At 25.5% G+C, this 17,794-nt stretch overlaps 1 protein-coding gene across 6 annotated transcripts in view; it reads left to right on the top strand.

Annotated features, from left to right (window-relative positions):
• LOC100207311 (neuron navigator 3) overlaps positions 1-17,794 on the top strand; it is a 39,705-nt gene that overhangs the window by 14,714 nt on the left and 7,197 nt on the right. For all 6 annotated transcript variants that reach the window (XM_065812938.1, XM_065812937.1, XM_065812935.1 and 3 more), the window contains 10 exons: positions 205-295; positions 2,033-2,101; positions 2,309-2,373; positions 2,502-2,608; positions 7,257-7,314; positions 14,178-14,221; positions 15,093-15,257; positions 15,773-15,963; positions 16,248-16,517; positions 17,288-17,310. In XM_065812938.1, the coding sequence (XP_065669010.1) occupies positions 205-295; positions 2,033-2,101; positions 2,309-2,373; positions 2,502-2,608; positions 7,257-7,314; positions 14,178-14,221; positions 15,093-15,257; positions 15,773-15,963; positions 16,248-16,517; positions 17,288-17,310 (1,083 nt within the window). The remainder of the gene's footprint in view (positions 1-204; positions 296-2,032; positions 2,102-2,308; positions 2,374-2,501; positions 2,609-7,256; positions 7,315-14,177; positions 14,222-15,092; positions 15,258-15,772; positions 15,964-16,247; positions 16,518-17,287; positions 17,311-17,794) is intronic.

Here is a 17,794-nt window from a genome sequence, read left to right as displayed (position 1 = left end):
ATACTAACTTTACTAAAAGTCAATTCACTATATAACTCTATTAAGATATTTTATTTTGTTATTATGTTTAGTCTTTATATCATATAGTCATAATAATATACTTTTATTGCATTGTATATTATTATTCAAAGTAAATTAAAACAAGACATTTTGTTTTATAAATGTGATGTTTCTTATTATATTTTACATCGTTAATATTTCTAGAAACATCTTCAGTTGCTAGATAAAGATGCGTTAGATCTCTCTTCTCAAGATATCAAGCACCTTCAGTTGCACTCACATGAAGTTCCCATAGGTAATTACTAATTTATTACTTTATGATTTTTATTATTTTGCAAATATTCATTATTACTATAAGGCATGCTCTATAAAAATAATTTATTCATCTTAATCTTATTTAGAGTTGATTAGATCTGATCCATGCAAGCGAGATGAAATATTAGATTTATCTTTGTTATTGATACTAATAAAGATTTCCCATAAGTCTTTGAAGCCCCTGATATAGGCTCCAGAAACTTTTATGAAAAGATAAAAGGCTTGAAATAGTCAAGAGAGCTTGCTTTAAGCTTTAAAAAGAATTAAAAACTTTTAGAAGAACCAAAAGCTTCTGTTTTTGCTTAAATATACATAAGGTCACATAAGTAGTATATTTGTCAGCAGAGAGACAAAAGACATCAACCTTATGATAGCTGTATGATGTACAATGATAAGTAGAATCTGATGAAAAAGGGCATAAAATGACACTTCTATTAGAGCATAGTCAGAACCATCTAAAAAATAATGAGAAACTGAGCATAAGCTTGGATCATAGACTAGACTCAAATAATGAAGCTTGATTAGGTCTGGAAAGCTGTTTGGAAAGTTAAGAAATATTATTTTGAAGGCCTAAAATATTGGAGAAATATATATTTAAACAATTAGGTAAAGTTTTTTTATGTTAAGTATTTTTGGTTACTATAGTCATTAATTTAAAGAATTGAATATTACTTAAACATAGATAATACTTGACAGTACAAATGACAAACTATGAAATTTCAGTTTGGAAAAGATCTTTGAGTGACCATATTTTCAGATTACCAGTGATTAGGTCACAGCCAGCTGTGTTTTTATAGCTTACTTATTACAAAACAACATTGGTTTCTATTAATTAGAACTATGTTTTATAAGAAACATAAAAACATTACCTAGAATTTGTGATACAAATACAGAGTCCACATATAAAGAAAGATATTGATCTGCATGAAAATGAAGATAGGCACAGTGTGAATTAATAAGTAACCACTAATCAGAAAATTTTGGTATGAATTTAATCAATTACTTATTAATTCAATTCAAAATTAATAACAACTCAAGTTTTTTTGAAAGAAAGGCATAAACAGGAACACTTTATACAGGTATACAAAATCATAAAAGGGTTAAGATTTAACCTAATTGTTTTGCACCAAGCGAGATCAAGAAGAGATTATTTCTAAATGAGAAGGGAAATTGTGAGAATTTATGAACTCCACAATCAATTTATGAAAAATGTGGAATTAATTACCAGAACTGATTTATCTATAGCAAAAGTTTAAACATATTTAAAGCTCAAATTACAATTTGTATTTTTTCTAATTATAGCGAATATATTTAATATAAATGGTCTATAAATGTGGAGCTAATTACAATTAATTTCAGTTATTTGACTAAAGCTTTTATGTATTATATATTATATTCAAAAAACAGTTTTAAAAGTTGTTTTTTTGCCATACCAAAATTTAATGTAGATAAGTTTTTCTTATAGGTACAACACTCAATTAATTTAATGTGTCAAAAAAAATATTCAACAATCTAAGAATAGAAAATGTTAAACTAATCAAGTAAAAAAAATTCAGGTCTTAAGTAAAAAAGGAATTGAATTTTGAGATTTTTTAGACAGTTAAGACAAGGGCATTGGGATTAAGAAAAAGATGTAGACTTTGGGATAAGGGTGTTGACATTAAAATAAGGGTTTTGAGTATAACTATTATTAATAGTACATAATTTTTTTCTTTAGGTTCGATATTTGATATAGCCAGTTTAAACATAATAGATCATTTTCTTCCTTGTTTTTTACATTTAAAAGGTAATTTCTTTATCTTAATTTTTTACTTTTTTTTTTCTTTTTTTTTTTTTTTTTTTGTTCAACAAATAATATTATTTGTTTTGTTTTTTCTTTTATATTATTTTGAATTTATTAGTTTTTCAAATCTTAAAAGTTTATTTTTATCTATTAACTATTAATAATGTTATTTACTATTAAGTAATAATTAGGTTAATAATTACTTTGCAGACAAACACTGTTGGAGTCTAGCAGCAATTTCCTATGATACACTTATTCCAAAGTCATTTTTAGAAGTAATTTTATTATTTTGTTTTATTCTTAAAAAAAAGAATTTTAAAATTCAAACAGTTATTAGTTACTATAATCATTTTCATAAACTAGAAAATCTACAATGTATCTTTAGCATGTGAAAATATTTTAGAAATATGTCTCACTTATTTTTGTACACAATTATGTTGTATTCTATGGTCCGAGTGGTACAGGAAAATCTTATTTGGCTAGACGACTTTCACATTTAGTTGCACATCGGTAGGTGTTTAAGTCAATAGTAGTTATTTATATTGAAATTAATAAATCTATAATATAGACATAAATAAATCTATAATATTTACATAAATAAATCTATAATATAGACATAAATAAATCTATAATATAGACATAAATAAATCTAAAACAAAACTAGCTTGTTTCAATTTTTGAAGTATTTATTTACTATCATTTATTTCTATCTATTGATTGGTATGATTGTGATTTTATTCTGATTCTTCTTCTTTCTCATGTTAGGTTTACTCATATTAATTTTTTTAATTTTAAGATTTATTTTCATTTTTATTTATATATATTTTTAAAGATCTTTCTTAATAATTAACTAATAGTTATAGTTTCATTCTTTTTTTAATATTAACTTTCTTTATATTTTGGTTACAAAAACATGTCTGCCACCTTTATTATAACTGCAATTTTTTGTAATTTAGTGTAATTTACATGAACAAATATAGCTATAAGTAGAGTAAAAATCATTGACATTGATATAGCCATATTAGATAGAAAATTTGTAATAATAAGGTATAAATTTGACATAAAAATTGCGCAGAAAATAAGTCTAAAATACTATTTTGAAAAAGTTGTTATGTATCTCACCATATAGAAAATAATTTTGATTCAACAAATATTGTTTAACTTAATAGTTAAACTTCAACTTAAAATGATTGGAATTTCTAATCACAAGATGCAATCGATTCTGCAAACAAAAACACATTCAAAAATAAAATAGAAGAAATTCTGAATTTTTGATACCAAACTATATATATATTCATAAACTATTTTTACAAAATATTATATTTAAAAGCTATCAACACAATGTTGTCTTGACTTCGTTGTTTATATATTCATATATATATATATATATATATATATATATATATATATAAATATATATATATATATATATATATATATATATATATATATATATATATATATATATATATATATATATATATATATATATATATATGTATATATATATATATGTATATATATATATATATATATATATATATATATATATATATATATATATATATATATATAGTTCATTGAATTTTAGGAATTTTTAACCCATTGGGAATTCCACGTTATACATGGTGCCATTGGGCTGCCTAACACCCAGATATATATATATATATATATATGTATGTATGTATGTATTTATGTATGGATTATTAATAATTAATAAATGCATCAAACATCATACAAAGTTTAAAAAACAAAAATTAAATTTTTAAATTGTTTAAAACAAAAACTGTTCAATGCATCATGTTTTGTGAAAGAAAAATTTAGGTTGTACCAAGGTCAATGGCTTAAGTGGAGTGATTTCTATTACTTTGCACTTGTGTTAGCTTTTGATAGTTTGAATTAAAAACTGTTTTGCTTGTCATGTTTTGTAAGAGCAGAATTATAGTTTGTAGTAATGGCAATAGCTTTCTCTTCACAATCATTTGCTGCTTTTTAGTGCTCTTTCTGTTGTTTTTTTGTACTTTTAATATCATGTAGTATCATGTATTAGACCAGTTTTCAGCATCTTCTGCAAAGAGAATTTAAATGATGAAAAGTTTTAAATAATGAAAAATACCATAAATTAACTTTGGCATCGACTAAGCTTGATAGACTCGAAAACATCTACTACAAAGAGATGTTTTCCTGAAGTTAATCTTAATAGTTCTTGACAGTTTGGTAGACATCCTGCTTCTCTTAGTAGACGTCCTGCTTCTCTATTCTCATGATCATCAGAATCAGCAGAAAAATTACTTCATATGCTTTTCTTAGAGCTAAAAGTGTTTTTTATCCTGCTTTTACTGATACTGACAGATAGTGGAAACTTACAAACATCTTCATCACCTGACATTTATACAGCTATAGTTAAGATGTATGCTGCTTTTGTATCATTTATTTTTGTCTAATCCAATGCAGATCCAAGATTTGATAAAATAATATTCTAAGCACTGACCTAGGCCAGACGTTAACTGAATCCTCTCTTTGTAGTGATCTACAAAATTTCAAAATTGTTTTAAGATAAAGTTTTTTCATATTCGGCATGGTCAGAATTGCTTTGTCTAAACTTAATGTGCAAGTTTAGACTAAAAAATTTATCTAGATTTATTTAATCTAACCTTCTGTTTTCCCTTCTCTTTCTTCAAACTTCCCTTTTCTCTGAATTTCATTCTGTGCTCTTGATTCTTTACTTTTTCTGAAATGCTTTGGCAATAATTTTCTATTTGCTCATTAAGATGCTGAGGAACTTGCCTCAGCATAGTGTCCATGTTGGTCAACCGCTATTCACTGCAACACAAAAACAAACATGGGCAACCACTGCAACACAATAAATTACTTAAGTTAAAGGTTATATGTATATATATATTCTATTTTTATTCATCCTATTCGATAGATATATACCGTATGTACCCTATGAATCTATTCTATCCAATACCAATATATAACTATATATCCTTATAATACCCTATTTACCTCTAAACTCTGAATCTTCTTATATATTCTTTAGATATACACCCTATGTACAAATATCATAATTTAAATGATCTTAAAAATCTATTATAATACTTAGTTACAGCAAAAAAGTGTCGAAATATAAACTTCAAAAATCTTCGCAAGAATTTAAAATAGTCTACAAAATAACTAAAATTTTCTTAATCAATAAAATCTAGGAACTTTAGTCATCTACCATAAAGTATAGAATTTTAATCAAAATCAAATTTAAAATGTCGAAGTTTATGGGATTTTTTATTATTAAAATTGTCATTAGTATGTTGAGATTTGAGTGGACGTTTATGCCCTAATAGGGCATAAATGTCCACCATAATGGTGGACATTTTGCCTATATAACAAACATTAAAGGTTGTATAGTTAATATAGTAAAATACCTATAATATGAATATACTATATATAGTATGATATAAATATATACACTGCCGCTCACGGAAGTTAGGACAAAAAATATTTTTTCAAAAGAACAATATTAAAATGTAATTACGTTATAAAATTATTTACTTATATTAGTAAAATTTATGTTTATATAAAAATAAATCAAGTTAAATAAAATTTGTATCAAAAAAATTCTAAATTAAGTTATTTTAATGTAAGTATATTAAAATAACTAACATTTAAAATAACATAAATTGTATTCACAAGTAAAAGTCTTATCTTAACGCAGAAATATATTAAAGGTCACGTATGAACCTGTATTTTACATTATCAACTCAAATCTTTTAAGTTTGTCATTTAACAAGTATTTCTATTTTTTACTGTGTTTTTGCAGATATTTTGTGTATTTTGTGTTAGTGTTTTAAAAATTTCAAGTGCAAAAGTTCAAAGGTAAAATGAAAAATTATTTTTTTAGTGTAAATTTAAAATATTGAAAAAAATATGCCTAAAGGTAAGCCAATAAGTGTTGAAAAACGGACAGCAATACTGACTTTGCTTCAAGAAGGCTATACAATTAGAAAAATAGCTGAAAAATTAAATCTGAGTAAATCAACAGTTAGCTATACGATTCGTCGATATCGAGAATCTGGAAGTTTGGAAGACAGAAATCGTCCAGGTTCTTCTCGCATATCAACAAAAACTGATGACCGATTACGATCAGTAAGCGTAATCGAATGTTAACTGCTCCACAAATAACAGCTACTTTCAACTGTGATCGAGAAAAAAAAGTTTCTGTCAGTACAATCAAACGAAGATTGCAAAAAGCAATGGTCGTGTTGCTATCCGAAAACCATATCTACGAAAAGTTAATCGACAGAAGAGATTCCGTTGGGCACAGCTCCACAAAAGTTGGACGATGGATGAATGGAAACAAGTACTCTGGACCGATGAGTCAAAATTTGACGTTTTCGGAAATAAGTGAAGAGTTTATGTTAGAAGATCTGCTGAAGAAAAAATGCTAACTCAATATCTGGTTCCAACAGTAAAACATGGTGAAGGCTCTGTGATAGTTTGGGATTGTTTCTCTCTGGATGGAGTGGGATATTTGCATAAAATCAATGGTATAATGAGAGCAGAACATTATAGAGATATCCTGGAAACAAGTGTAATCCCTTCGGGACTTCGATTAATCGGAGATAATTTTATTCTGATGCATGATAATGACCCTAAACATATTGCATTATTATGTAGAAATTATTTAGAATCAAAAAAAGCTGAAAATGTATTACGTGCAATGACCTGGCCTCTCCAAAGCCCAGACCTTAACCCAATTAAGTTAATATGGGATGAACTGGATAGAAAAATAGAACTGTATGTCCAATATCAAAATCTCATTTATAGAACCTTCTAGAACAGGAATGGAATAATATTCAAAAAGAAACAACTAGAAAATTAATTGAAAGAATGCCGAGAATAGTTAAAGCAGTTATTAAATCAAAGGGTGGTTTTTTTGACGAAAAAATTTTTTTATTATTGTAATGGTTTTTGTACATTTTTATTACATAAAACTGACTAATAATATACTTTATATTGAAAACGTATAAAAAATATAATTTTTATTAATATAAATTAAAAATTCTATAACGTAATTATATATTAATTTTGCTTTTTCGAAAAAATCTCCACTGTCTTAACTTCCGTGAGCGGTAGTGTATATAAATACCTTTTGTTTTAGAATACATGAAAATTCTCTTCCAATTATATACTCTAATATTTCACTTGAAAAATGGCAGGTAAAGTTTCATTTTAAAGTTTTTTTACAAATTTTATTTGTACGTGTATATATATATATATCAACCCTCGGAATTAGGGTCGGCATTCGGCAATGCCGACCTAATTGCCGACCTGAAAGTATTTGAGATCGGCAAAAATTTGCCAACCTCATTTCTATGTTTTATGGTTAAACCTTTGTATCAAATAATTTTTGCCGACCTGATGCCGACCTCAAAAAGATTGAGGTCGGCATATTATTGCCGACCTCATTTTTCCTAATTCCGAGGGTTGATATATATATATATATATATATATATACATATTATTTTTAAAAATAACACGATGTTTTTTATTCTTGACATGTTTCTTAAAATTTATTTACATTTTCAAAAGATTATTTTACAATTAAAAAAAAACTCTGAAATAAATATTAAAAAATAGAAGTCTTTACATATAAATATTAACGAACAAAAATTATACATAATAAACCAATATATTTATTACAAAATAACTCGGTAAATAATCAATCAAAATAACCAACTGTCAAAACAAAACAAAAAGTAAAAATTAAAAAAAAAAAAAACTGACAGTAAAATTAAATAGATAAGTTTATAGCATAATGTAAAGCTTGTTTATTAAGTGAGAGGCTTTCCCATTTAATGCAGAGGGCTTCTTTTATCTTTAATTTGTGTTTGGGGCATTATCCAAAATCTGAAAAGAATCACAGTTAGCCAGATTTTTGCAATTAATAGATAAATTTAAGTGTTTAATTATATGAGATTGTTTATCACTTTTAAGGTGCTCCTTTATTCTAGTTGCCAAATGTCTGGAGGTTTCTCCAATATAACTGGCATTACAGCCAGGGCAAGAAAATTTATAGACAACATGAGATTTAAGCAGTTTAGGAAGTGACTCTTTTTAGCAAAATAATCTTGTATTTTATTAGTAGTGAAAATTAATTTTATTAGAACATCCTTGCAATATTTATAATTAATTTTTGAAACTTTCATTTTAGTATAATTAGAGTACATCCCAATGTATGGAAGCTTAAAGTATCTTATATTTAAGCTATTAACAATGTTAGAAACATGTGGATGACATAATTGCTATTTTTAATTCTGAATATGAAGCTCAAGAATTTTTCAAACTCCTCAATAAACAACATAAAAATTTGAAATTTACTATGGAAAAAGAACAAGACTTATTTATGCTATTACAATGTTCCTGTGTCATAAATTGATGAACTTTTGCTCAAAAGTAATAAAAATGGGTTTTGTTCTGATTAATTTTCATAAAAGGTCACCCACAACACAAAAATTTTAAAATGGTATGAAAGTAGTATTTGCAGGCAGTAACATGACTTTCTGAAGCCTAAAATTTTCATGAAAATTATGGAATAGTCTAGAATTTTCTGGACTGTTCTGGATGTTCATGGAAATTAGCAAGATTTAAACTATATAAGCTGTTTGATTAGGCAACTCTAATAATTATAAAGGAATCTGTATATATTCAAGTATTATCTTGAATCATAACTTCCTATAAAAAAAAGTGCTTCTACTTTCTCAAGTAACAAGATAATCTGGATGAAGAATCTTGTACCATTTTGTGATTCACACAGTAAAAGAAGAACTGTTTCACTAGAAGAACAATCACTGGATGATAAAAGCAGGATACCACTCAAAATCCAAATTGTTGGTTGCTTTCTGTTCCTGGGAGAATCCATCAAAGGGAGATGAGAACACATAAAGCAAATTAAGAAAGAAGTTTATGGCAAAAGAAATTAAATTTTCCACATTTATCAATTCAAGTCGTACAGACAAAATGGATCAAGTGCTAGACAAAATACGATTCATTGAATGAAGTTTTGACATAACAAAAAAAGATGTTGAATGGCTCTGCAATCAGGACAAAAGATTGTATCATCTTCAGATTAGACAGGTCAGGTATACAACTGGGAAGGCTACTAGTTCAAAAACTATCCATCCATCCAAAAGAAGGAAAATGTCCTTGAAGCCCACTTTAACAACAGTAACGGCAACAGAACAATGTCAACTTCCAAATTTGAGTCTGAGGTAGAATATCAAGAGTCTGAAGATTCAGAAGAACAGTCCATAAATACAAACAAGAACTACAGCAAAACCAAAACTGCAACCAAATTAATATCTTTAAAGTTATCAATCAGCAAAACAGCAACCATTCGTTGACAGTTGTCTCAAGATGGAAGTGACATTCAGACACCTTCAGTCTAGTATATTCAGATGTAAAAGGTATAACAGCTATTCTTGATTAATACAATATATGTAAGAGTACAAAGATGATTGTAGCGGACTCTAGAAATGTAATCATTGGAAGAAGGAATGGGATTGTCAGTCAGTTACAAAGATGTTTTACTGAAAAGAAACTGGAAAAAAAACACAATCCATTGGTTGTCATACATTCTTGATCGAGTCCTTTGTGTAGTAATGGATGAAAAACTTGGAGGAAACAACATGTTGCCTAAGATCGAATCTGCTTTTCCTGTAACTTGTAAAGAACCACAAACAGCTCAGAAAGAATTTTAAGAATAATGAAGAATTGGTTGTTTAAACAGCAGGATGACATGATGATATGAAGGTTCTATTTCATTCAATTCGCATATTCCACTTTTTTGAAGAATTGAACTTCACTTTAGGAAATACTCCAGGTATTTGCTAAAGTGAAGTTTTTCTGAAAGGTAGATGAGTATGTTTACATAATTTATATAGATCGACAAAATTTACAGGGTGACCACAAAGTATCCGCACAGATAAAGAGCTTAATAAAAAGCATGTAGAAAGTATTTGGAACACAAATTTTATTTTAAAACATTTATTGAACTATAACAATTATGATTCAAAGATTGAATTCGAATTTTCCTCCATCAGCAAAATAACAGGCCTGTAGGCGTCTCGGGAATGCTTCGACGGTGGCGAGCAAGTAGGCAGGGTCCAGAGAATCCCAAGCTTTCAGTAGTGATTTTTTTAAACTTTCAATATTTTTATGCGGCTTTTGGCATGCCTTTCCTTCTAGGACGCTCCAGACTGAGAAATCCATCGGGTTAAGATCGGGGCTCGATGGCGGCCATTGAGAAAAGTTGATAAAATCAGGAAAAGTTGCCGCACAAAGGAGAAACGCGCACCATTCTAAAAAAACCAATTGAACATAGTTTACAAAGTATATAAAGTAAAGTATATAAAGTTTATGACATAATATTAACCAAAAACAACAAATAAATAAGAAAATACATAAGTGCTTTTATGCTTATATTTTCACAAGATGAAACCGTCTCGTGTGCGGATACTTTGTGGTCACCCTGTATACAGTGTTGGTCTAAAAAACTCTAAGAAATATTATACATTGCACTTTTTTGATTAAAGAGACACTTTTTGAGAAAAAAACAGGCGGAAACATTTATGTAGGTACTAAAATTAAATTTTTTCAACATCCCATAAGCATATTTAAATAGAATGAATAAAACAAATACTAACAGCACATTTTTTTTTTTTTTTTTAGATTTTGAAAAATTTGTAGTCATAGTTTTAGCAAAACCATGAGTAAATATTTAATGAAACCAACAAAATACCTTGTTGCTTTGATAATATATTGACACCAAGAACATGAAAATAGATTTCATAGAGTACTTGTGTTTTACCTTAATTAAATATAGCTTTATTACTTGTTCTTTAATACTTTTTACATATAATTATACATGAAATAATGTCTACAAAACAAAGTTGATAAGAAAATAGCATTTTAAATTTCAAATCATAAGCTTAAATTAACTTTTTAAGGTTAGAAAATAGAACAAAAATATATGTACAATAATGAGAAATAAGTTATTTATCATTAGAATCATTATTCTTACTATTTTTGAGCTCATCAATAATGTTTTTAACTTGGGGTTGTGTCAATCGACAACCTCAGGAAGTCATAATGTAACTGGTTTTTAAAGTAAAAATATAAGCAAAGTTTATAATAAAACCATGTAAAATTATTGTTTTTTTGGACTGCTGTGGACCATTGATTTAAAATTAAAAGTCAGAAATGCAATGCAACCTTTAGTTTTTGAGTTGTAGAGTAAAATATATAGGTATGTTCAAAAACACCAAAAGGCGTACTTCAGAATGTAAGGGTTAATTAATGCAAGATGGAATTTCTGAGCAATATGAGCTCTTTTGGCATTTATTCTTCTACCAGAGAGAAGAGACTTACTACTCAACATTTGTAGATTTATCTCTTGCAGATAGGTGGACCATTAGTTTACTGACTAAATGTACAATGCAGATGATTATTGAAAGATATATAGCAGCTTGCACAGTCACGAAAAAGGGTTAAACTCAGTGAAAATGTTTTGGAATCATGAACCATCAAAACTGGAAATTCCCTGAACAAATCAGTGTGCAGAACAAGCAATCAAGTGTATTCAAGATCTTTTTAACATCTGTATATAAAAATGAGAACCTTCAGCTTAGATTTATTTTGTCTAACAAAGTATAAAAATTGTATATTATGCTTTATTTCAGCATTTTTTAGTTAAGCATTAAGACAACATTTTTTCAATATATACTATGCAACATTTTTTCAATATATACTGTAGCTTTTTGTACTTTCAGGATTGTTATTTAAGTTTGTAATTTTATATTTATTTGTAATTTAGAGTGTTATGGTGTAAAAATAAACTATTAAATGCTTAAAAACTACATAGCAATGTTCCAATTAAAAAAATTAGAATTAAAAATAACAATCATGAAATTGTTTCAAATTTTATCCATACGCACATATGTTAAATTCAAATTTTTGGCTTGTGGGTGGTCTTTTTCAACAAACTCACTCGACCTCAATCACATTGAAAACTGCTGGAATCATCTTAAAAATTAAGTCCAGAAACCATCATTTTCAGCTAATCTACAAGAAATAATCAGGCAGTTATAAACTCAACCCATGACTCCTGAGTATTTGAGAAAGCTCATTCACCCTATGCCTACCTACTTAACTAATTATTTGAATGCCATCATACCAATGGACATCATACCAAGTATTAACTGCAAGTATTTAATTCATAAAACATTAACTAATGTTTCAAAGATATTATTTTTGTCACTTGTAATGGTTACTAATATATTTTGATAAAATAAATAATTTAATGAAAATTGTGTTTTTTTATGCAATGTTCCTTTTGATTGTGACTGTATACGTATAAATATGTAACTATTTTGGTAAACCAGAACTTTTTTAAAACCATTTTATTGATAAAATTAACAAATATTTTAATTATCACTTTTCGTCTTCAGTTAAAATTAATACTTAAACTTTTGCTAAATACCTATGAAGGTGACCCGCACAACATTTTTAATTATTTGTATACAAACTTGTAATAATATAATTATAAAATGCAATAATATCAATAATAATAATAAATTAATTATGCAATAATAATAATATTAAAAAATTTTAAAGTCATGCTAAAGAAAAATGAGAGGTAATGAAAGAATACGTAATGACAAAATCGGTTTTCTCTGTAGACTTATTGAAGAGAGATTTTCTGTTTTTTGCAAAACAAAATAGAAAAAAAATATTATAAAGTATTTAAAAGAATAATTTAAAAATAAAGAGTATTTTTTAAATATAATAATTTTGTTGTATTTTCTTTATGAAAGTATTTTCCATTATTGGACATCATTTTGTTATCACTTTCAGTTTATTGAATTCAATCTAAATCATTAGTATATGCAAATTCAAAAGGAATGTCAAGGTTACCTCATTGTTTATGCAAAACCCTTTTTTAGTATAGCTATAGATTTTTAAATTTATATTATGGAATAGAATGTTAGTTGAATGTAATGTTCAAGTCTCTTTAACCAATCATGTGGTTGACACAATGACATACTAACAATAAATGACATGACACAATGACAAAGCAATAAACAAAACACTTAGATTTAAATTAACAACTGGAATACAACAATCTTAAGTTTATGTTTTCTTGTCCAATGTTTGATATACATAAATATACCATGTCTTTGTTATGAGATTAGTCTATTCTAGACTAAACTCATATTTTTAATTATAAAAAAGTTCATTACAACTAATAAACTTTTTTACTAATAAAAAAGGAAGTTAATTTATTTTAAAATATGTTTAATGTATGTTTTTTCAATTAATTGTTAATTATGCAAAGATTTAGTGTTATGTTAATTATGTAAATACTAATTCTTTTCATATATATATATATATATATATATATATATATAAATATATATATATATATATATATATATATATTTATATATATATATATATATGTATATATATATATATATATATGTATATATATATATATGTATATATATATATATATGTATATATATATATATATATATATATATATGTATGCATATATATATAATATATATGTATATATATATATAATATATATATGTATATATATACATATGTATGTATATAATATATATATATATGTATATATATGTATATAATATATATATATATATGTATATATATATACATATGTATGTATGTATATATATATACATATATATGTATGTATATATGTATATATATATATGTATATATGTATATATATATATATATATATATATATATATATATATATATATATATATATATATATATAGTATATATATATATATATATATATATATATATATATATATATATATATATGTATATATATATATATATGTATAAATATAATATATGCAATTTAATAATACAACTTATATATACTATATAATATAAAAAAGTAAATTAAACATTTATTAATTTTTTTATTTGTTTTGCCCTTAGTACTAGATATATTACCTAAACAAACTTTTTTGTTTAGAAAATAGTACAAGAAATTTCCTGTGATACTTCAGACCATTCAAAGTGAGAAATCTTTTTTTTAATTTATTTTTAATCAAATAAAATTGCTACATATTTGAAAATGATAAGCATTTTTTTCAAGCCAAAAACCATTAAAGGAAACATTAACGTTGATATAATATAATCTTTTAAAATAAACAAAGCTAAATAAAATAATTAAAATTTGAAATACATACTTATATAGACTTTATGTTATCATAATTTTCATCATCATTGACATTATCATCATTATCATCATCATTATCATCATCATCATCATCATCATTGTTTTAGTGCTCTTGTTATTTTTTTAACTTCTTTTATCTGCAATGATGACAAAAAGATAAAGTTAGAAATTTTATATTATTTTTTTTCATTTTAGAAAAAACAGAAAATTTTATGAACTATATTTGAAATGGTTATTTTTTATTATTTTGCTTAGACTGTGAAGCAAAAAATAGGGTTTTTTGACAACTTGTTAAACAATGGTCAAAAAACTATATTGTAGGTTCTATGATACTTAATTAGTTATTTTTCTCATTAGAAAAAAATTGGTTTTGGAGTTTACGGAAAAAATAAATAAAAAATAAAAACAATGAGCATATTCAGTTTGAAAACAAAAGCAATAACCGTGGCCAGTTTGAAAACAAATTATTAAATTTTAATTTTATTTTATTACACCTTTTGATGTTTTGATCAAAGTTTTAATACTTTGATTCCTTTCTTTTATTGAACTTAATCTTTTAAAAATTTTTATGTTTTAAATTTTTATATACCAATCAAATTTAGTTATTGTTTTAAAAATAATTTAAAATAAAAACAGTCAAAGCAGATGATATATTATTTTCAGAACTTAAAAAAATATAATTTGATTCATAAATGTTTTTTGTTTTAGAGTTTATGTGTTAGATGGCTTTACGCAAAGTTTTCTCAGCAGCAATTTTGATATATCTGAGATTTTAACCTTACCACAAATTATGAAGTCTAAATCTTATGTTATATGTACATGTACTCAAGGACTTACAGACTCAATTCCTTCATGTTGGCAACAGAACTTCAGGTAAAACTTTCAAAACTTTAATCATTTTTGATTTATTCTACATGATGTGGTAGTAGGCTAGTGGTAGAATGCTTAGCCCACAATCAAGATGTTTGAAACACATCCTAAATCTTCAAAAGTTTTTCAACCTGATTCTCCATGCAGCAGCTTTGTTTAACTTTATCGAAACTCTGAAACCTTGGTTTCAAAGATTAGGGTTGAAAGAGTGTTGTAAATAATAAAAAAGAGGGTTTTTTTTTAAAATGTTTTTGTTTTATTTTTATTATTTGCACTCTCTTAACCCTAAACACCAAAATAAAAACATTGTTAAACAAGGCTGGTTAATCAAGGCTGCTGTGTAAAAGGAAAGATTGAGTGCAATACTTTCAGAAGCCAGGGTAGAACCTCGAATCTCTTGATTGTGAGCTGAGTATTCTCTGGAGCCTCTAGAAGATGAATTTTTAAAAATAGACTATTATTTTAGCTTCATGAAACATGTATTTACTTGTATTTTTTGTAAATTTCTGTGTTTTTAGATGGATATGGTTACCAAACCATGAAGAGCCTGTTGATTGTCTGTTGCAGCGATATTTAAGAAGAAAATATATTCAGTATGGAAACTTTCATCTTCAGAGGGAATTTTTTCGTATTGTTGATTGGCTTGCAAGTGCATGGAGACACATTAACTCTTTAATTGAAAAGTTTTCTTCTTCTGAGTATACTATTGGTAAATGTTGTTGATTGTTTTTTATAATATGTCTAAACCAAATTTTTAAAGTATCAAATAAACAGTGGTATACTAAAAGGTGATAAAACTCTCTTCCATAAAAAAAATTAGTTGTAATACAAATTTAACATTTTTTTTTGAGTGCAAAAAAGTGTTTTGCAATTTGATATTTTGTTAACTATTTTCATCCTTCCTTTTTTAATTGAATATTTTATTTTATATTGAACTTTTGGTAATTAGTACTTTGAATTTATTAAGTTTAATAATCTTAATTTTTTTGGTAGGACCTACTATGTTCTTTCCATGTCCATCTGATATTCTAAATGCTGAAGAATGGTTTGTGGACTTGTGGAACTACTCAATTTGCCCTTATTTTATACAAACTGTTAGAAATGGCATTAAAAAGTATGGTGAGCGTACAAATGAGTGGATAGATCCATTAGAAATGATTTTGAAGACATATCCATGGTCTTGTGAAAAAAGCAAGCTAAAGTTTATAAAAATTAGAATGGAGGATGTTGGTTATAAAAAAAATTTTCAATTAAGTGAAACATGTAAGAAATATACTTGAGTTATCTTTTTGTGGAGGAAAAAAACAAATAACAATAAGTTAGTAGCAAAAGAATTAAAAAATATTTTTTTAATTTGGAACTTCAAGTTTTTTTATTTTCTAAAAGTCACTAATACTTTAAATTTAGCGGGTACAATCTAGATAAAGAACTTTTTTTGCACAAAAAAATTTTTTTTTCTGACCAAACTGCATCTTAAAGCTTAAAGTTTGTAAAAATATATTAGGACATCATATTTCCTTATATATTTTGCTTTATCTACTAAAATAAATAAATTTTTACATTAAACCTTAATTTTTCAGAAAAAATAAATAAAAACTAATGATCATATAAATATATATATATATATGTATTTTTTTTTTTTTTTTTTTTGCTGTAGTAAAAGTTCTTTCTCATCCTAAATAATAACTGACCAACCCCAAACCCTCAGTCAAGATATGTACTAAAGCCTCTATAGCTCCCTATTTCAGTAAGACGTCATCAGTTTTCCACACCCTGTGTGTATATATATATATATATATATATATATATATATATATATATATATATATATATATATATATATATATATATATATGTATATATATATATCTACATATATATATATATATATATATATATATATGTATATATATATATCTACATATATATATATATATATATATATATATATATATATATATATATATATATATATATATATATATATATATATATATATATATGTTATTTGTTTTGTTTTATTATTATTACAGCAATGACAGAAACGGAAAGACTGGTAAGCAGATTTTTTGTTTTCAATTTTATTAAAATTGTATTTGAAAAAGAACACAATATTTTAATGTTACTCATATTTTTTTATTCTGCACATTTTTAGACCAAATACACTTTAAAAAATATACCTAAATGTAAAACCTCCTTAAATGTATGTACAAAATGTCTTTTTGAATTTAGATTTTAGCTTTTAGTTACATTATAAAATACATTTTTGATTAAATTGTCTATTTTGTCATTACATTTTAGTCATTCATACTTGTTTTGATATTTGACTTGATATTTGATATCATGAATTTAATGAAAATATTATTGGTATAAGATTCTGTAGACTCATCAATTTTATTTATAGTTTTCATAGATTGTTTAAAAAAAAATGCTTTGCTTTGTGATTAATGCTTTGTTTTGTTTTTGAAAAAAATGAAACATCAATCACAAATAAAAAAAGAAAAATTTCTTTTGTGATCACCTTGTTGCCTACATGATAA

The sequence above is a fragment of the Hydra vulgaris genome, chromosome 12 (genome assembly GCF_038396675.1).
Source record: "Hydra vulgaris chromosome 12, alternate assembly HydraT2T_AEP".
Classification (NCBI taxonomy): domain Eukaryota; kingdom Metazoa; phylum Cnidaria; class Hydrozoa; order Anthoathecata; family Hydridae; genus Hydra; species Hydra vulgaris.
The sequence above is the reverse complement of the archived record's forward strand: the minus strand, read 5'-3'. Positions and strand labels throughout refer to the sequence as shown.